At 41.2% G+C, this 21,255-nt stretch overlaps 1 protein-coding gene across 1 annotated transcript in view; it reads left to right on the forward strand.

Annotated features, from left to right (window-relative positions):
• Positions 1-21,255, forward strand: part of pdlim4 (PDZ and LIM domain 4) — a 76,324-nt gene that overhangs the window by 34,673 nt on the left and 20,396 nt on the right. Inside the window, exons 3-4 of the mRNA XM_074673076.1 lie at positions 1,381-1,462; positions 19,820-20,103. Coding sequence (XP_074529177.1) covers positions 1,381-1,462; positions 19,820-20,103 — 366 coding nt within the window. The remainder of the gene's footprint in view (positions 1-1,380; positions 1,463-19,819; positions 20,104-21,255) is intronic.

Raw genomic sequence — 21,255 nt, forward strand, 5'->3', positions numbered from 1 at the left:
GACATTTGTGTTTAGTAGATTATTTCTTTGATGCAACAATGCTTCTTGGTGTTAAATTTTGTGCTGTTATTGTTGTAGCCTAACCAATATCCACCTATATTACTTGTTATATACTTTTATACTTTGTGTTTTAAGTTGAGTTTAAGCTTTAAGTGGTACATAAATTGACACTTTATTTATTTTTATTTTTTTTGCACTGTTGTTAATTTACTGCTCTGTGTGCCTTTGAATTGCCCCCTGGAGACCAATAAAGTTGTTTGAATGGAATTGAATTAAAGCCTGTTTATATTTCACTTGTAAATTGAGCCACATTTGTAAGGAACATGCATTTGTTGGGGGAAGCAGAGCTGAATATGTGGGTTACACCCATGAAAAATTTGCCAAATCTTGAAGTTGCCCTATCATAGGGGCCCTAGCCAGATCAGTCAAATATGGCTGATTCTTGGAGCAGCCACCTACCAACCACTTAAGCAGAAAATATGCTCACCTGTGTGTACTAGAAGCTTAAAATTAGAGTCAACAGCAGCAGCAAAATAAGCTGTTTGGCATTGGCAGAGGAGATTTGGACCAAACCCACTGTTATCTGCCGCTCATCCCGTCCTTCCCTACAAATGTGGCTCCATTTAAAAGAGAAGTAAATACACTTTCTAACAGCATAGGAACAAAAAATAACCCACCAAACACAAGTTTCCATACCTTTTGTGCTAAGTTGTGTTGAACCCCTTCTCTTCCCCATGAGGCAGAATTTCCACACCCCAAGTTTCACCAATAGCGTGTGATTCTCCATCTCTTTAAGAGGAAATAAATCATGTAGAGCTCAGTTTGTGTATACACACAGTAGGCTCATTCAGCAGTGCTATAAATACTGTATTTTACATTTGTTGGCAGTCTCTAAGTCATCCTCTTCTGTAAGTCAAAGCAACTGGAGGCAATTACTCATAATCTAAACAGGCAGGGGGAAACCTCAGATACCAGTAATTCAGTTATCAGGAGGTTTGAAACACCCCTGGCCAAAATATCCTGAAGTTTATCCAAAATCTGAATAATTCATACAACGTTGCTATGATGTGTTGATGACTTTATCTTTAAACAAGTGGAAGGAGGCCAGAACAGATGCTTTGTCCCGTTCATGTTGATATCACTTGGAAGTCGTCGTCTTTCCCAGCTCAGAGTTACTCTTAAAGGATTACTGTGAACAGCGTCTGTCAGTTAACCCTTCTTTCGGTTTCATTTTGAAGAGTGAAATGTTGAAACGTTAAACGCTCAGTCTCCTGTGGGAAAGCTGTCAGAGAAACACATTTCTATACCTCTCAGCAGAAATGAGCCCATGCCTCGATGCTTTTCCTGATTCTCCTTCTCCCCATGGGTGTTGTCTTTCAGGTCCGGATCAGGAGACCGAGTGTGGTCGCCAGCCGTGAGTGAAGACGGCAAGACAAGCCCTTACATGGAGCCCGACTCACAGGTAACCACTGCTTCTGCTGGATTTCCTCCGCTCAGGTCCCAAGTGGTTTCTTTTAGACTCGACTTCACACCCACGGGGGATGCTGCCAGAGCCGGGTTTTCTCATACGGAGCTTCAGAGCTCCGACTTTTTTCAGGCCTCGGTTGGAAAATAGTCTTAAAATTACTCACCAGGCCACAAATGAGAGAAAGGACTAATCAGTGAAGTCTCTGGTGGTGCTCTTGGAAATCCATTTCACATGATGGTCTAGCTCGGGCCAAGTGGTGAGACGAGCGCGCCTGATACATAAAAACAAAAAAAAACAACAAGGCTGGATTTATGTGAGTGTGTGTTCATCAAACAGAGTTGTAAAATGGGAGGGGTCGCCGCTTTCAACTCTGATTTGGCTCAAATTGTATCATTGATGTTAGTTTCGAGGAAAAAGTCACTCTATCACACACTTAGATCTTTATTTTTCAGATTTGTTTTGCAAGTGTATCAAGCAAAGTCCAGCTGGTTCTGTCAGAGGGAAAAGGCAGAGAGAAAACTTGTGGTTGCATTTGCTGGACAACACAAACCAAAGACACCATGAACACTGAGATGCTCCAGAAATCCTAACGTTAGTGTCCACAAGCTTTGCTCAAAAGTTTGGACGTCCACTCCAGCTGCAAGTTCTACATGTAGCACAACCCTAAGCTCATTATAAATTCACCTACAGAGTCATGGTTTCCAAGGGACACAACAATCATAAGACTACTATGTATCATCCACAAAGCCTCAGTGAGATCAGAGCCAATGGGAAAGGTTCGAATTGAGGCCAGAGATTTTTTTATGAATGCAAGAGAAGTAAAAACTTATGTCAATCCATGCAGGGCACACGCTTGGCCTCTTTCATACAGCTAGTTCACAAAAGTGCCGCAAAGCAGGTTGTCATCCCGCCTTTGAACTTTCAATTAATGCAATAACAGTGGTGTCCCAATGTGGTACTACATACAGTGGGAGATAGGCAAGGTTCAGACGTTGGTATCTAAGCCATAGGGGTGGGAGAAAAAAAATAAAAAAAAGATAAATTGGGATCTTTTGTTTGACTACTTTAGTTACCAAAAACTACCACTTCTCTCCAGCAGAGGGAGAAATTTTCTCTCTGACTCACATGATGTGCATTTTATAGGAAAACATGACTCCTGATATAGTCTGTAGACATTATCACCATCATCATTTACCTTTTTCTCATGATCTGGTATTAAAAAATCAAACTGAAAATCGTAAATATCGAAGAATTGCAATTTAAATTGAATGGGTACCCCAAAAGTTGTAATAGAATTGAATTGCGAGAATAGCTTAACGTCCTAGCCCTACAAAGGCCTGGACCACACTGATATGGATATCTTCCTAAACGTACATTTTTCTGCCTCTCAACCACACAAACACAGCGATTTCACCCACATTGGGGACATTTAAAAAGTGTAGCCATTTTAAGCGAAGCTGGTGTTGACGCAATGATGTCAAGCACCTAGCAACAAGTCACTGCAGCAACAGTTGCCAACAACAAGAACTATGGCCAACATTTACAGCTATTTCTGAGTTCTTTGCACTTTTTGCCCTCATTACAGCTCTAAAAACAAATGTGATGATATTGTATTTGTTTGATTCACCATCTCCTGACTCTGTTAACTACTTCTTCTTCCTGTTTTTGACTGCCCATGCTCATAACGCTCTTCTTCTATGGTTTTCACATTTTGCTAACCTGCCACTTAATGGCCAGGCATGTCATTGCAGGCTTCAGAGGAGATTTTTTTTAAACGAGGACAAAGATATACGTTCAAAAAAATATCCATATACGTGTGGTCCAGGCCTAAGCCAGCAGTCTAAAACTCAAACTACCTAAGGGCTGCTGAGCAGCCTGTCTTGTCACATGGGGTCCACTTCAGGTGGTCCACAAAATAACAAAAAAATTCAACTGTTGGAACAGCTGTGCTTCTCACCATGAATTATTTGTCTTTTCTTGCTGAATTCTTGCTGCTGGACACCTGAAAGAGCTTCTTCTCAGACAGCAGGGCCACATGCTCTGGTAGTTGAAATCCTCAGGTTGGCTTTAAGATGGTGATGCAGTGTATAGCACTGTAGTCTCACAGTAAGAAGGTCACCAGTTCAAGTCCTGGTCCAGGCGAGGTCGGCCTTTCTGTGTGGAGTTTGTATCTTCTCCACATGTATTCATAGTTTGTTGATGTTTTTGTTCTTTTATGTCTCGAAGTTTTGCAATATGGGCAACCTGAAGTATGTTTAACTGTATGTGAAGGCAGTACGATGTCAGCACTGAGCCCACAACAAATTTCCCCCTAGGAGACAATATAAAGTCTATTTTATTCTATTCTATTCTATTCTATTCTATTCTATTCTATTCTATTTTCCAGTTTCTCATCAGGTAAATTAATAAATTTAGATTACCTGTAGGTGTGAGTGTGCAACACCCAATACCAGGCTCTGATTGGTGCATCCCCATTCAAAACTGGGCTGTGATTGGTTAAAAACAAACAAACAACAAAAGCTACTTACTGTGGCAGACCTATAGCAGGATATGTAGACCCCTGTCGTTTCTTACATTAGATCAAGGGTCTCAATTCAAGGTTTCCTTACATATCCTGCCTGGATCAGCAGTAAGAAGGTGTTATTGTTTCTTTTTTAACCAATCACAGCTTTTACAGATCACAGTTTTTATTGGTGATGCACCAATCAAATCCTGGTATTGTAAGATCAGATATCGGTGACAAAGGCCTGATCCATTGGACAGATAGGACAGACCACACATTTACACTTTTATAATCCCACAAAATAACAATACAGTCAGTTTAAATATGTTTTCATTTAATTTTTGTTTACAAAGTTAGAAAAGCCTGAAGTTTCCACAACATAATTCTCAGTCTCATCCTCATATTCAGGAATAGAGAGTATTAAATTCATGTATCAGATCGGGCAGATAACAAAGCCCAGGTATCAGTTTTGGTATCAGGATTTTAGAATCAGTGCAATCACAGCCATATTGCAGTTTAACGGCTGCGGTAAAGGAAGTTCTTTGACCTATTTCTGCATTTCCAGAGCTCCACTACCTTAACTATGTGGGTGACTTAGCTGCACATCTACTGCTTTGGCTTCAGATCCTCAGCTTCCTTCACCATCAGCTGCCAGAGGTGATAATTCACATCTAGGGGTCGTTTCCCTGTGGTAGAGTTCAGTGCCTGTGACTCCCCGGTTTTCTCAGCCTGTTTGTGTCACAAACAGAATCCATAGAAACAGACCCAACACTTGATCCATAAATTACATGAACAGCACCATTCACATGATTAAGAATGAGATAATGTGTCCCACTGTGCACTGCACTGGTTATGAAATAGTATCTTGATTGTTCTCCAGTCGTACCAGCTGCCAAGCGGACATTTGAAGCGCGATGAACTCGAGCAGATGATCTTTTTCCAAGTTTTCCAGCGCTGGCAGACCCTCAGGTTTCCGAGCACACAGAGAAGAAGAGGTGGTGTGTGTGTGTGTGTGTGTGTGTGTGTGAGTGTGTGTTCCAGTGCACATATGCTGAGAGTATGGAGATTGTGTGACTCAAAAAAAGACAGACAATGAGCGCATTGTGGCTCAGAAATCTGAGTGTCCGTTTGTCAAGTAGTGTGTTGTGGTAGTTATGGAGTCAGGACTGGTCTGTTGGCCTCTTTGTCCCAAAGGTTGAAACTGACAACGGACAAACGAAGGAGTGAAATCTCATCTGTGCCGACATCAGTGAAAATTTAACACCTACCTACAGAAGAGTTTTGTTTTCAGTTGAACTCTCTTCTTTTGTCAGATTATTCTTGTAGATTGAACTTCCAAGGGGAATTTTATTTTGAAATAACCAACTTTTTGTCTGAGCCAAACCTCAAATTCAGCTGATACTTATTTCTTACCATGGCCAAAGTAAACACATAGACATAAAAGGCTCTCAGAGGACCAATAAAACAGTTTCAAACTCAAATTTGTTAACAGTTCAACTTTTTCTGAGCTTTCCCAAGGTTTAGCTGGAGCTTTTTATTTTTGAACAGCTGAAAATGTGATATCTCGTTCTGATATACGGTCTTAGAAAGGTGTTTATGAGACAGAACGTTTCGGTCTTTAAAATGAAGCCAGTGCAGAATTAATAAAAAAAACAAAAAAAAAAACACTGCAGTTCCTTGAGTGTCCACTAGAGGCTGGCTGTAAAAGCCCAAGAAGCCACATACACACCCATTAAAAAAAAAGAAAACATCTTAAGAGCCACAAATAACATTTTAACAATCTGGTTAAAAAACGATTTCCATGTGAAAAACTTATTTCTTATTATCAAGCATGAACCTTTTTTAACAGATTATTTTTGAAGATACTAAGGTTACAAGTTTTGCATACTTAGAGGCATGACTGACTTAAGTGAGAGTGTTGTAGCTGCTCTTAAACCCGCCTTTTTGCCTCTTGCTAGACCAACCAAAAGTAAGGTCGAGCCATTATTTCCTATATGGTTGGCTCCAAAAATCTGCTTCTTAACCAGAGGTGGCGTTAACAGATTATTCTGCGTCTTTAACAGAATTTTTTGAGAAATGGTGGAAAAATCTGAAGCTCATTTTGACGGATTAGAAAACTTGAGAGCAATTCAGTCCATCACTTTTATTGTCACACAACCATTCATTAATCACATTCGGCATCTGCAGTTAACCCCCTGTCCAGTTGGTGGCGAGCATGCATAGTCTGTCATGTTGTTGCCATAGGTTGTTGCTGACAGCTTGCTTAAGATCTATGGAATAATGCACATCTGTTATCACTACCACTCTAAGGCGGCATGGACCGCATGTTCCAGGATTTCCTCTTTGTGTAGCGGGCTGTAACGGTTCATCTCAGCAAGCAACAAATTTCTCGGCATTTCCACTGAGTAATCCCGGGACAGATCCCCAAATAACCGACAAACTGTTCCACTTTTTGGGACCCTTCCCTATGGGTGCCAGACTGAACCGATCCGCTCTCGGAAGATGGAGCTACAACACTGCAGACTGTTGATTGATCAAAAGCATTATCACTTACCGTGTGACAGCTGCTGTATTTCTCCTGGTGGCACACAGACTTCTCTGAAACAAAGCTTGATTGTACTTCGTATCAAAGAGCTACATGGAAATCACAAAGAAGATGAAATGCTGGATGTCTTCTGTCGTTGCTCTCTGTTTACTGACGCGCTACTATGGCGTCACACTATTGTGTGACTGATGCAGCTATCAGCCTCCAGCTTACATGCCGCCTACCACAAGGGGGCACAGTTGGCTGTGGTAACACAAACAGGACCAGGCTTATCTGAGCCAACCCGTACCAAACCGTACTGATCTGAACTGGACTGCTTGGCGGAAACGGGGCTTAAGAGTCACGCCGACTTTTCATGACTTCACCGGGTGAAATGTTTTCAGACTTTAAAACGCTGACTGAAGCAGCAGAATGAAAACAGACTTAAGAAGTCGGCCGTCTGAGGCAAAGACAAAAAACTTGATGCTGATCTGCTGTGTTCTCACTTGATGACTTCTTTTACGCCAAAACAACATCCACTTTGAGTCTACGTGGCTCAGTAGACAGGTTTAAGCTCCGGCAAAATGGAATTCAAAAATAAGGTAGCAAAAAAACTTGACTTGAAACTTGGCTCTAGCTCTAGACAGCTTATTATTCATATTTTCTAATATTTATCTATTATTTTCTCTTTCTGCCCAATAACCAACTTAATTGCCCTGCATAACGAATGTTACAAGTTGCATTTGAGTCACTTTTGTGTGATGGCATGCTAAAATATATAATTCATGTCTTATAGGCCTCATCATCAATTTTTTTAATTGACAGATAAGTGCTCATTATGACGGGATTTTTCTGACCCTGTCCGTTAAACAGACTAAATCCATGTTTTGTACAGTCTTTTGGGTTTAGTCACAATGACCACAGTGACGGCCTAATTTTTCCGTCATCATCATCACTAAATTCAAATGTAACCTATCAAATATTTGATAGATTGAAAGCTAAAACATGCTCCTCACAGACTTGTTGGACACACGAGTTTAACCTTTGGGATCCATGAGTTTTCCTTAAGAGTCTAGAGTTGCAAATTTACAGTGGACTATGCTTTTGTTGGCTTTGACTCTGAACAAGCGACGCTTTCTGTTTTTAAAGCACCTGCAAGGATCAAATGTCTCTCAGTTTGAGCTGCGAACCAAAACAAATCTTGATGCACTTTTACTGTTTGCACATGTTTTCATTCAGGATTGAAGGGATGGGATATCATTGGCACATTATCCTCGGTTTGAGTTCTATTAAATATGCCATCTCCTCAGCCCAAAAATCAGATGTTTGACCAAAAACCAAACTGCAGATGGAAGTGGAGATGAGAAAAACAAAGTGTGTCGTGAGGTATTTTTTTCTGTCAGTGCAGTTTTAAGAGCGTGTAAGCAAACAAGCCTTTTAAGTCCAGCCAGCCTTTCTGCAACAGCCTTCATCCTGAAACCTCAGCACCGCCTCAGGTCTTGCTTTGATTATGTGAAGGAAATACCAAACCTGGGTGAGAGGAACCTTCAGTTTAAACTCTTCATACAAACACGGACACGCATGACAGCAGGGCTTAGCAGAGCTGTCTCTCAGTCTTCCACCATCTCCCCTCCGGCTCTCCGTCTTTCTCTCTCATATCCTACCCAGGCGTGGTTCCCTCCCTCAATTTGGTCCAGAATGTTCCCTAACGTCCGATTTAATGAAGTGAACCTGGACGGGTGGAAACTGCCAAGTCATGGAGGCTTCACGTTCACGCTCAGGTGGATTCCTCTTGGATTGAAAAGAGGAAACATCCGCTCCCCGGGGCCACATAAAAGACCAAGGCTGACTCTCTTTTAGTGTCCTGCTGAATTCAGATAAAGCGTGAGTGACTGATGGATTGTTCTGCGGACACATTGGAAACAATAGAAGCGCCAAGGGAGCAACGTGGGACTGAACTGTGCGATACTGTCGGTGCACAGCTGCTCCATGATGAGCCCGTTTGGATAGAATGAGCAAAAGTGAACTGAATCGGATCGCTGGATTGGGTTTCTGTTTGTGCTGGCAAAGATTTGAAGCTGCATGTCCATCATATGAACCCACCTACTGCTATTGGATCTGATCTGGGACAGGAGGGTTAAAACCATGGAGGCACGATCCAACCTGACGAAACAAGTCATTTGGATAATTTCCATTGCTTACTTAGTAGCTCATCTGTATTTTACTTTACAAGTTTCCTTTCCTTGGTGCCACTCGGGCCCATTTAACAGCTCCAGTTAACAACCCAGTGACGGCACTTCTTAGGACATTGTGTCTTTAACATTTCCCCTTTAATTCGCGGATCCTTTGTTGTTGACTGAACGGCTTTGTTGGAAATTCCAGGCACACTTGTGGGAATTAGCTGCTGAGCAGGACGTGACACATGGAAGCTATGAAGTGTTTCCTTTCACCTCAGGAACACGGTACACTCTCATAAATGGGAATAAGGAAATGCAGTGATGGTGGATTTAGGAAGGGTACGCATTAAGGATGGGAGAAGTGCATCTGTATTTTGTGTTTCACAATTTTAAATCTGGATTATTTTGTTCAAAAATGTTTTGTTTTTTTCAAATTTAAATCCTTAATTTTAGTCTTTGTTTATAGGCTGGGTTGTAAAAGTTGCGGAGTCAGATCCTCTGAACAAGTCCCAAAAACTGACTCACATTTGATGTGCATTTGTTGGGAAAACATGGCTCCTGATATAGTCTGTAGTAGGGATGTGAGATATTATTGGAAAGTTATCGGTGTTGGTATATGTATGGTGGCCCTGAAAGCTCACAGCGCTGCAACTTAAGAAAGCACATGCAAAACACAAAATACAAGCAAATTTAGAAAACATCTTTATCAATTTGACAATACATGTTCAGCAAATACCACAACACAGCAAAAGTTTTTCCAAAAGACACTTAAAGTGATGCACATCTGTCGACATGCTTTCTGTCAGTTGTATTGGAAAATGAAGTGAAAAGTACGTGTTTTTGATTTATTCAAAACATTGTATTACAGTATATGCACAAATTGCTCCATATTACTGAGAGGTGGCTTCAGCATTCCCAGTTACCGAAAGAAGGAAAGTGACAGACGGTGTTATGATGGCAGAGTTTAAATAAATAAGGTGTTTGCTGGAGTTACCTAAAGTGTCTGACAGTGGTATACAGAGAACTGTAAAACTATCAAGTACAACATAATTTAGCAAGTCTTAGGCTATAAAATGAATGTGTTTTTATTTCTTGCTTAAAAGGTAATTTGCTAACACTACCTAGCCTGAGCTAGAAGACTTGATTTCAGGTCAATCATACTTTAAAGTAAAATCATGTGTACATAACTCTCACTTAATGTGTTTGTACTTTTATAACAGTAAAGGGTCAAAATGGGGCAACTATAGATCTCCCTTAAAGCCCAATAATGGCTTAATACAAAACTCCCTTACAAGAGATTCTTATTTCATACATTCAGCATTTTATATAGCTCTTAATCCAAACCAAACCAAAACGCTTTAGAGCACTTGGCGCTTGCTTGATGCTAACGTAAACTGGAAATTGCTAGCGGTTAGCATACATCAGTACAACAGCATTTTCCCAGCAAAATAACAACTTTTATCACTGAACAAATAAATGTACATAACTTTATCACAAGAGATTCATTGTTAATTCATTCAGCATGCTATATCTCTCCTACACCACACAACTGTGGTGTGGAGGAGGCTGATAGAGCTGTACAGTCATCCCATCTTTATAAGGACACTTACATATGATCACACGTGACCTCTTTTAGCACGTAAAAAACAAGCCATACTAAAAAAAATCAACATTACTATTAAAAATAACCACACAGCAATGAAAATGCTCCGTTTTGGATGGTTTAACGACAAACTTTTAGCTGTGACTGAAAATCCCCGTCAACAATAAACGTGTCGACAGATGTGCATCACTTTAAGTGTCCTTTGGAAACACTTCTGTTGTGTTGTAGTGTATTTAGAGCATTTAGCATTTGTGTTGTGGTGTTTGCAAGAAAGCACATGCAAATTAAGAAAACATCTTCATCAATTTGACAACACCTGTGCAGCATATTAGAAATATGCTACTTCCATTACAGAAGAGAGTTGATGATCTCTACAATTATGTGCGCAGAAAAAATGTCGGTACCAGTATCGGCTACATGAGTTGTTAAATATCGGCATATTAGATATCTGTAAAAACTCTAATATTGAGCATCCCTAGTCTGTAGACATCGTCATCATTCAACTTTTTCCACCTAGTTTGGTTTAGCAAACTTAAAATCGCAAAAATCAAAAATATGGAAGAATCCCAATTGATATTAAACTGGCACCCCAAAAATTGTTTGAGAATCCAATCGAGAGGAAAGCATATTGCTTTAAGAGACAAAACCCTGATTTATCCTTGCTACTTCAGTTTGTAGAGGTTTGTCACGTCCTCAATCATCAGCTTTCCTTCGCAGATTATCACTCCAAGATGGATCGGATTTTGTGAGATGCTCTTGGACCAAATGACGTCTAGTGGCTCCAGCTTTAATGTCCCTACCAGCTTTTAAATCTCATCATATCATCAGTATCTTAAATCTGAACCTTTTTCCAATGAGAAAGACAGCTGAAGAGCACAAACATCTCTCAGCCCCTGTAAAAGCTCTCATTGTACATCTGCTGGCCCCAAACTTGGAAGAGTTTCATGCAGAAGTAAAATAATACCAGCAGTTACTGACATCTCAGGTTTTTAAAATTCCTTCCCTTGAGTTACACAGTGGCAGCTTCAAGTAGGTGGGAACGGCCTGACGGTCATTTTTAAAGCCAAACAGTCGTTTTTTTGGCAGGCAGGCCGCATCAGAATGGCCTTATACCCTATTATTACAGCGATAGCTATTGTGGCTGTGCAAGCCGGCCTTGTGGAAAGAATGAGGCTTCACAATGCGGAAGCTGAGCGATCTGGATCACACGTCACCAGGGTCTCCAGTCTCGGTCCGGGGTCTGGCAGCTGAAGGCGAATTCTCCAGGCGAACATTAATAGGAGTTGACAGACAGAGTCCTTGCATGACTTGCAGACTGTAATTCTTTCACTGCTTGGAACCAAATTTCTGCTCAGATGAAAAAAAAATAAAAATCTGTGCATGATGCCGCTTTGTTTTATGAATGGAAAAAGGAAAGTTTCCAATACCTGTCACTGAGAATCATTTGCCCTTCAGATGCAGAAGATATCAACAAGCTGAAGATGTAGAGATAGAGTTCAGAAGTTGTCAAAAATCTATATTTAAACTCAAAAAGAAGTAGCTGCTTATAATAGATTTGTGCAAAAGAGCCATCAACATTCACAACATAAAGATCCTGAAAGCACTGAAACAGTCAGGGGCCAATAAAGGCTTTAAAGTATTGTCTTAAGTTGCCAAAATATGTCTGCAGAGTCTCCTGCTATTTAATCCCCTGCCAAGGAATCTGAGAGCAGTTTAGGATTGCTGGGAAGTCTTTTTAACAACCGCACATTCATTCACACAGCGGGCCCTTTTAGATAACAGACCTGTGACCCCACTTATTTGGTTGTTTGTGTTCACTAATCAGCCAGTAATCCTCAGAAATGTCCAAATCGCTCTCTGGGTTTTCCTAATGGAGCCCCCTGTCCCTCGCTCTGTTGGCTGTCAGCGTGTTCATGAGAGACGGGGTCGCTGAGAGCACTCTGCGCCGGGGTAATGAAGTCTGGAAAGTCTGCTGCTGGTCCGTTTTTTAAAACTTTAGTAGCCCTTTCTTTAACCACTCAAGATGATCAATAAATTTGTTGATAAATGGGGTTATTATGGTATCACAAAAATAATGATAGAAGTGCATAGAGTGCAAAACAGTGGAAGGAATGAGACACACATGAAGACACATCAGAAGAAACCTGCTTAACATTCATTATCCCACTTAGTACCAGGGTGCTAGCTAAAAATAAGAGCATGTCAGCAGAAAACATCAACAAAAAGATTATTTAATTGACTTGAAATGAAGTATAAAAACACTTATGGCAGCTGACGTCTCACAGAGGTGGAATCTTATCTGTCTGTGGATGCTAACTGAAGCTAACGCTTTAGTTGCACTGTTTACCAATATGGTACCAACAGAAGCTAAGCTTCTTCTTGTAGCTCATGTTACAGTTCATGGTGTCATAGTGCAGAAGCTAAACTCTTTGAACCCTTTTCCCCAGATTGATTTGGCGTGACTTTAGAATAGAATAGAATGGAAAATACTTTATTTATTCCAGAGGGGAAATTCAGGAGGAGTCACAGCAGCAATCAAGAAAACAAAAGTGTGTAGAAAGTGCAAAAAGTTCCATAAGAAAATAGATGATGACAGCTTGTCCATCATTGTCCAGTCAGCCAGCCTCCACCTCCACAGGGTCCAGGACTGAGCTTCTTCAGCAGTCTGTTCAGTCTCTGTCTCCTGGATCCTGTCTGCTCACAGCAGGTGAAGCTCTTCCAATGTGGCGTTGGTGTCTGCTGTTAGCTCTGTTAACCATGTCTGTGAACAACATGATGCTACTCTGCCTGCTGGTATTCTCTCTATTGCTGTGTTAGCATGGCTAGCTTGTCCATCTAATTGGAGATAGATCTTACGTTCCCAATAACGATGGATGGAAGGACAGGTCGATGTTGTCTCTTCTTAGCTCACACTGTCCTCACCTCCTTCTCACCTTGTGGGGAATCATCAGGCCTTGCACCAGTTAGCATTGACATGATGCAGGCTGCTAACAGCTGATTTCACATGTAAACAATATGAAAACTTTAACTGACCTTACATTGTGTAAACTTTGAGTCAGCCTGTGGCGTCTCTCACGTTAATAAAAGTTAATAATGGTTGTTGTGGGTTTTGATCAATCAAACTCAAGCATCTTGCACAACTGGAAAATAAGTAAGAAATTTAGGTTCTAAACAGGTTTATTGGTCACACTCATAGAATTTTGTGACTGTCACCACAAAAACTGCTCCCCCTGGTGGCTGGCTGCAGTATAGGTCAAAAAATCAATCTCCCCTGTCATTCCAGATGGGCTGTGGTCAAACTTAAAAAAAATAATACACCTCGTAGAAATGTTTCTCACATCTGATTTTTGTGGCGATTTGATATCATTTGGCTGCGTTGTATCCAAGTCCTCTTTTTTCTGAAAAGTTTCATTTTCATTATTTATAAGAGGTTAAAAACGAGGCTCTACATTATGTTTGTTGATGCCGTTCTTGTGCATATTTTGGGGGGATTGTAAAATATGTCAGGAGGTAGAGTCAAGAGGTGATTAGACTCTCAAAAGAAAAAAATACTATTGTTTTTGTCACTTGACTCCACTTTGATTCTCTACGAGCTCTTTGTAGCCTCTACTGAGCAGACTTTGGCTGCTAATGGCTGCATCTGTGTTAAAACGTAACCTACTTTATTGTTGAATAAAGGCACTAATGTGCATCTAGCACAAGTTTTACAGCAACACTTGTGAATGTGGACGAGGAGATCGTAGAAAGTGACCATAGTCAATGGTTAAAATACATCTTTAGGATCTTATTGAAACTGTTTGACAAAAGCAAAGAGCAATAACTGTTATCCTTAGTTGATCTCTAAGTGACAGATAATGCATTTTACAGCTAATCTGTATCAGCATCTGGAAAATAAAACCTTTGATTCACCTGAATTAACTCATATTAGGGATTATTAGATTTAGCGATGTGGCTAACAGAAAGCCATCTCAAGCTAATAAAAAATCTTCAGACAAAAACATAAACAGCACAGAATTAAGTCTTTGCTCCAATCATTTTATGAATTTGTCTTTCACTTCACTGGCTCTGTAAAAGTCAACCAACGACAAACTAGCTCATCATGCTCTGGTTGCAGTGAGAGGGTGTTAACTAACTTTCACCCAGATGTTTTTCTTTTTTCTCTTCCATGCTGCCGTCCAAATTGAAACAACTGCTGCTCTCTTTTATTATCCGCGCCTTGAATTTAATTGCTTTCACCTGAGACATCCAGCTTTAACTGGCTGCTTCACAAAGACTTTTATTCAATCCTGTGATGATTTGGCTCGGTCACCATGAACGTTTCCTCATAGCTTTATTAAATAGAGGGAATAAATGAAATATCTGACATATTCAGTGGATTTTAAGGCAGCAGCACTCAGCTGCTTTCTGCTCCCCCACCCCCAAAAATCAGCTCTCCTCTGGCCTGTCTGTCTTTCCCCCCAATAAGTCACCGAAGCGCTGGCCCGGGGAGCGTAAAGGGCTGGTTTGTGTTTGGTTAGCAGTGCACAGCGCCATGTGAAAAGGTTAATTTCAAAAGGTCTCCTGGGATTAAACCAACCAGGCAGAGAAGAAAGAGTTGAATTTGTTTATGGTGAAGGAGGCGGGTGGAGCTCTTGTTAAAAACAGACATATGAGTTCAATTAGAGCCCTCCTCCACCTTCCTCCTCCTCTTCATCTGTCCGTCTAACCCTGTTTGACCAATCGTTGGCTGTGGTCTTCTCCCATTCGAGCTCCAGTTAATCAGAGGGACTTTTCGTCAGGTTGATAAATGGAGGAACGTGGTGCCCTTTGGCTGAATGCTGCAAAGTTTAACACAACACTGAACTTTAACATAACAGACACATAAATCCAAACTTTCCATCTTTTTTTGCATCACTTTCTTTGGAAGAAAACGCAGAAACACTCATCGGTATATCAGCTGTTATTGTCTTAAAACAAGTCGCTGAAATCTGCAGATAATGCTGACTTTCTTAAATACTTTTTTTGTTTCTCTTCCTTCTGTTGAAAGTTTCTCCTCTCCTCGGCCGGCAGGAATGCAGCCACAACTTGTGAAAAAAACAGCAAAGTAGCAAATCTCAAGAGGGAGAAATTAGGAAATAGATGATCTCACAGATGGTCTTTTTCAGCAGCCGTGTTGTGTTGAGTTTCTGTCGCAGATTGACCGAAGCTGCTCGTGTTAACTTTAAACTGTTTTGACTACACTGGAAAAACAAGATAAGGTTACTGGGGGAATTGGGTTGATAAAGCATTCACTAGATAAACTCGCCTGGCCAAAATCTCCATTAAAGCTCAGAGCAGTACAGGCAGGAAGAGTTGGGATAAATCTTTTTAATAAGACAGCTGATTTTACGATGAGAATCCAAACATCTATATCTTTAAAAAGCAGAGCTCTTACAGGATCTGGATGTTACCAAACGGGCATTTTTATAAGGGGAACAGCAGATGTGCAGCCTTATAAATCTGCCAGCTGGTCATAGGGAATATCTCCAGAGCAGAGAAGAAGAAAACGTGTTATGAATAAGAAAGACAGGTGGAGAGGTTTGGGAGGGGGATCACACCTTGCAAAGGTGTGAGGGTGGAAGTGGGGAATCTATAAAGTGGAGGGATTTCATGAGGCGTCATTTCCTTTTGTGGAATGCCGACGTGAGCTGAGGCATCGGTGCAAACATTAATCTGATGACATTATGAACAGGTGTAAGCCACAATCTGACTATAAACCTCCCATAGAGGGGAGTGTGTTTGTTTATCTCTATGGGCCGGTTGTTTTAAGGTAATCCAATTGGATTTTGGTCATCGGATTGGATTAAATTCGGAAACTGGGTTGTTTAATGGGGAAAGAAGGATTTTAAAATCAGATTAGATCACATAATTGAATCCTAGTTTTAATCTGGATCAAACCTTTAGTTTGTGTTGTTAAGAACTTTTAGGAAGATTTGGATCACTTTGACCCAACAAATCAGGATTATCCTGATCCCAACTGGGGATTGGATTTCAAGGTGGATTTCAGGAAGAAAATGTAATAAAAATTTAGAATTGGTCAAATGATAAATAAGTATTGAATGCTTCAACTTTTTACTTATTACGTTGATTTTCAAAGCTGCAAATTAAATGAAATTCCAACCAGACAAATAATCACACATGAAAAGAAATCACAACATTCAGGTCCATAAATACTGATTATGTGGAATTAAGTGCGATAACACAGGAAAAAAGTATTGAACACGCCATAGAAAGGCTGTATACTTTGGCAAGGAAATGCACCATACCACCTGAAATCTGTCAGTAATTATTTCTTGAACTTCCAATTAGTGCAAACCAACATCAGCTGGGCTAGAGCAAATTGATGGTCCTATAAAAAAGGTAGTTTTTTCACCAAGCAGTTAAATACCACACACCTCATGATGGGTAAAGGCAAAGAGCTCTCTGAAGACATTCACAACCTGATTGTTGCTCAGCATCAGAATAGAACTGGTTACAGTCTTATATCAAAGAACCTAAATATTCCAGTCAGCACCGTTGGGGCCATTATTCACAAGTGGAAGAAGCACCACCTTACCATCAACAGGCCACGCACAGGAGCTCCTTGAAGATTTCTGACCAGGGAGTCAGAAAGATAGTCAGAAGAGGACTCAACCAGCCAAGGACCACCCTGAAAGTGCTCCAGAAAGACTTGGAGGCAGCAGGTACAATTGTTACAGAGAAAACAATAGGCAATGCACTCCACCACCATGGCCTCTATGGACGCTCATCCCACAAGACTCCATTCCTCAAGAAAAGGCATGTTGAAGCTGGTTTAAAGTTTGCTAAACAGCATCTTGACAAGCCTGTAGAATACTGGGAGAATGTTGTCTGGTCAGATGAGACCAAAACTGAACTTTTGGGCTGTCATACTACAGACCATGTTTGGAGGAGAAATGGCACTGCACATCACCCAAAAAAACACTACACCAACAGTGAAGTTTGGAGGTGGAAGCATCATGGCATGGGGTTGTTTCTCATCTCATGGTGTTGGCAAACTTCATATAACTGACGGAGCAATGAATGGAGCCATGTATGGGGAAATTCTTGATATGAGCTCACGGCAAAGTTGACTCTCAAATGGTTTCAAAAAAAAGAAAATCAATCTGTTACAATGGCCTAGTCAATCACCTTCAAAAGTTGAAGCGTTCAATACTTATTTTCCCCACTGTAAATAAACTTTGATTGATTGAAGAAGAGTTGAGCCGATCATCTGGTGTATTGGTGAATGCTTAGAGCAGAAGTGGAGCAACAGATGCTCATTTTCTTGAAAGACAGTCAGCAGATTCGGCAGATTGAGCAGAGTTTTAGGTCGGCTTAAACTGTTGTCATGTAAACAACCCCTGAAACAGCCTCCTCCAACTTATACCTGTTACAAGATCTTTTCTGCTGATCTATATCCAGCGTGTCAGCATTAAACTCTGGGTCTTAAGTTCTTCTTCAGCTTAATTTCCCATCCAGCCGACAAAACCTCTTTGAATACATCGCTAAATGCATTAGCATGTGATTACCTGTCCTGCAGAAGCCCTGTTTATACAGATTAAGACTCATAAATGTCTTTACCTGTCGTGTCGCTGCAGGAGCGTGCAACTCGATACACTCTGAGGGATTTTCTCCACTCGCTGTTTTTGAATGAGCTCAGTCATACAGTTATTGTACTGATTGATATCTGCAGATTTATCCTTTGTCCAGAAATGAATAATGGCTTCTTATTAAATCTGAAGAGACATGCCGAGGCCTGGATTTGACCTGAGGAGGCTCACCTTTCCAGTTTTGTTTGTTCTGTGAGAATAAAAGACGTTTGATGAATGAAATAAAAGTTCAGGAGTTCACTTTGAAGATGTTTTGAAAACGCCTCACCTGGAAGAGGAGTTGTGCTGAAAGATGTCGAGGTTAAAGGAGCTTTTGATGAGACTCACGAGGTCGACCATCTGTGCAAATAGAGCTAAAGATAAAGAGTAAGATGTGGTTCGTCGTTGGTCCCTGTGGCGAGCACCAGGCTTCACAGCGTCTGGTTTACTTGGAAGGCGAGCCACAGAGAGCTGGGTGTTTCTGACATCCTGCCCGAGCCGGGTTTGGTTTGGCTGTGTAAGACGAGCGGTATTAAACACACGCTTCCCCAAACTTTAACCATTAGCAGCTAGCTGTTGGCGTTTCGTTCAGAGGGTTTCTGGATTCATCCGTCTTCACCGTCCGAGGTTTCTGGGGTGAAGAGATGGTTTTAAGTTTCCTGAGAGTCATCCGTCTCAGCTGCAGGAGAAGGACGAGAAGATCAAGATGTGGGCCTGTTGAAAAGTGCTGATGGCAGAAGTGTGTGTGTGTGTGTGTGTGTGTGTGTGTGTGGGGGTGTGTGGTCCAGGCGAGGGGCCGAGGACAGGATGACGTCCAGCAGACCCATCTGTTGAAATGACAGGGGTGCTGTCTGGAGAAGCTGTGAACCTCAACCCCCTGTGGCTCAGGCACTCTTAACCCAAAACACACACATGTGCACACACACACACAGGCACACACACACCATCTCATTCCAGCGGCTCGTAATGAAACAGACCGTCCCTCATCCCACAGCATTTCTCAACTTGTAAACAAGTCACTTTGTCTCAGCTGAGCTGTTTACAGTCTGAACTCTTGACAAAGTGCAGGCTATCTCTGAAACTCAGAGCGCTACAGCACCATCAGACGCAGTGACATCATCACGCCATAAAACTTTATCAGTCGCCCCTGAGACGAACCGTCCAGGCTGGCAGCGTTATCTCTGGGCCGTGCTGATAGCTGCTGTAAACACTCAGCCGCTCGGTGATGTCACCGTGCTTTTTGAGGGCGTTGACCTCGGTGTAAACACGCCGTCCGCTCAGCTCACAGTGAAGGTGTCAGGGCATCTGTCCCGCATTAGATCCATCCAAACACGTCCAGCGGCGCAAATATGTGTCAAGAATGCAACGCTCTGCTTCAGCACGTCAAAAAGATGATTTAATCTTTGAGCTTCTGTAAACCTTTCAATCCATCGACAGAGGCAGAAAAAAAAACTATTTACACCGCAGAAGTTAAATTGTTTTGACAGAAACATCTGCAGGAAATCTAATGCAAGCTCCTTCCTAATAAGCCCGACTATTAAAGAGGAAAACGCAGTGGAAAAACTTTCCTCGGCTTCCTCGCTGCTTGAAAAGCCTCATTGAAAACAACCGCTGATTTTCGCCTCGGAAGAATTGTGGTTTCACTTCTGAAAGCACCACAGGGCTTTTTTTCTAATCCTCCTCCTCTTTTTTGTTTCATTTCCTGAGCTCAAGCATAATGGAGCGTTCTGTAACGGGCCCATTAGCCTTTCTTTTTGAGTCTTTGATGTACGAGAAACATCCAGTTTATAAAGTTTAAGCTTATCGTCAAAAGGGCAAAGTGTTGTTGGCTTCGCTAAAAAGACATTTTTATAGTTTCTTTGATAAAAACCCTGGATTAAAGTTGGGCTGACTTTCTCCCAGGTTGTAAAAAGTGAATATCTTGTGATGTTTTACAGAATTTCCGTCCCATCACCAGCGGGTACAGCGGATATGGCAGAAAGTCTTCATACACCCCTGAACCTCAATCCCCACTGCCAGTCCAGTCCCCGCAGACCCCCCAGCCCACTCACCTCAACAATGGACACTCCAGACCCAACAACGGGCACAGCTACGGATATGGGAACGGGACCGGGCACGCTCAGTACAACAACCCAGCCGGACTTTATTCCCACAACGGGAGCAACGGAGAGAGATCGCTGCCGAGCAAGATGGGAGGCCTCAGCCTCAGCGCCACACACAGGTGAGGAGGTGCAAAGGAGGACACAGATTAAAGCTTCTGAGGGATGGTGTATCATCTCTTGGAGCTATTTCTTTATTCAGTATCTTTGCTTTAAAGTTCGATTTGTAGAATTGTGCTTTGAATATCAGGCTCAGAATCAGAAATATCTACTTGATCCCTGGGGGGAAAGTTTGGTGTCCAGCAGGAAGAAATAAAAACAGGAATAAAACAAAATAGGGTAATAAAATAAGCAATAAAATCAATATACATAAAGTGTAGGAGTGGCTGCATTCACACATGCAAAAAAAATCCTTAAAATTTCTCAAAATCTCAAGGATGAGCTTTATGTGTGAAGGAACACAGACAAAAGTTTTTGCTCTGACCTGTTAAGGATTTTTTCCTGCCAGCGTTAAACTTTCTTTTTACTTGAAATTATGAACTTACCTCATCCCACAAACTCTTACTTCTTCCCTTTGTTTCAGTTTATATTTGTCATGTTTGAAACTACCAAATGTGACATGAATGATAGCGCCCATTTCTCCTAATTAATCGGTCTGTAAGAAATATGAGCATAGAAAGAAAAGCTAATCTATGAATTGACTCTTTCTTCAGTAACAAAAATTGTGCCAGCAGAACCAAGAAAGAACTTTTAAATCAAGGTACTATCATGAAACCAGAAGATATTTTTTAACATGAATGAAACGTCCAAAGTTAAGGAAGGAGAATCATTATCAGGATAAAGAGATCTACTGATGGTCCCTTAGCTAGCAGTGTAAAGCTCTCTAAGTGGTCAGGAAAACACTAGTGAAAGTACTTGAATTTTAGGGTTGGGCAATACAGCCTCAAAATTATATCACAATATTTTAAGGAAATTTGCGATAACAATATTTATGACGATACGGGGAAAACAAACAACTTATTATTAGTAGTTGCTGCTTCTGAATTTTTTCATTTTTATTGCTCACACAGTATGGAAGCCACTTTGCCGATCGTTTACTACAACTACACAAGCTTGAAATGTAAACAGAGTAAGAAATGTGACGTTTTGGAGGAGGAAAAGTTAATCTTGCAGGTAAAAAACTTCATAATTCTGTACGACACAACACATTCTTTCTAGAAGGACACCGACAGAAAGGAGAAGGCATGGACTGAAGGTGCTGAAGTTTGGGGAGG

Source organism: Halichoeres trimaculatus, unplaced genomic scaffold, assembly GCF_033239565.1.
Source record: "Halichoeres trimaculatus isolate MK-OKI-2021-1 unplaced genomic scaffold, fHalTri1.1 fHalTri1_scaffold_6, whole genome shotgun sequence".
Classification (NCBI taxonomy): Eukaryota; Metazoa; Chordata; class Actinopteri; order Labriformes; family Labridae; genus Halichoeres; species Halichoeres trimaculatus.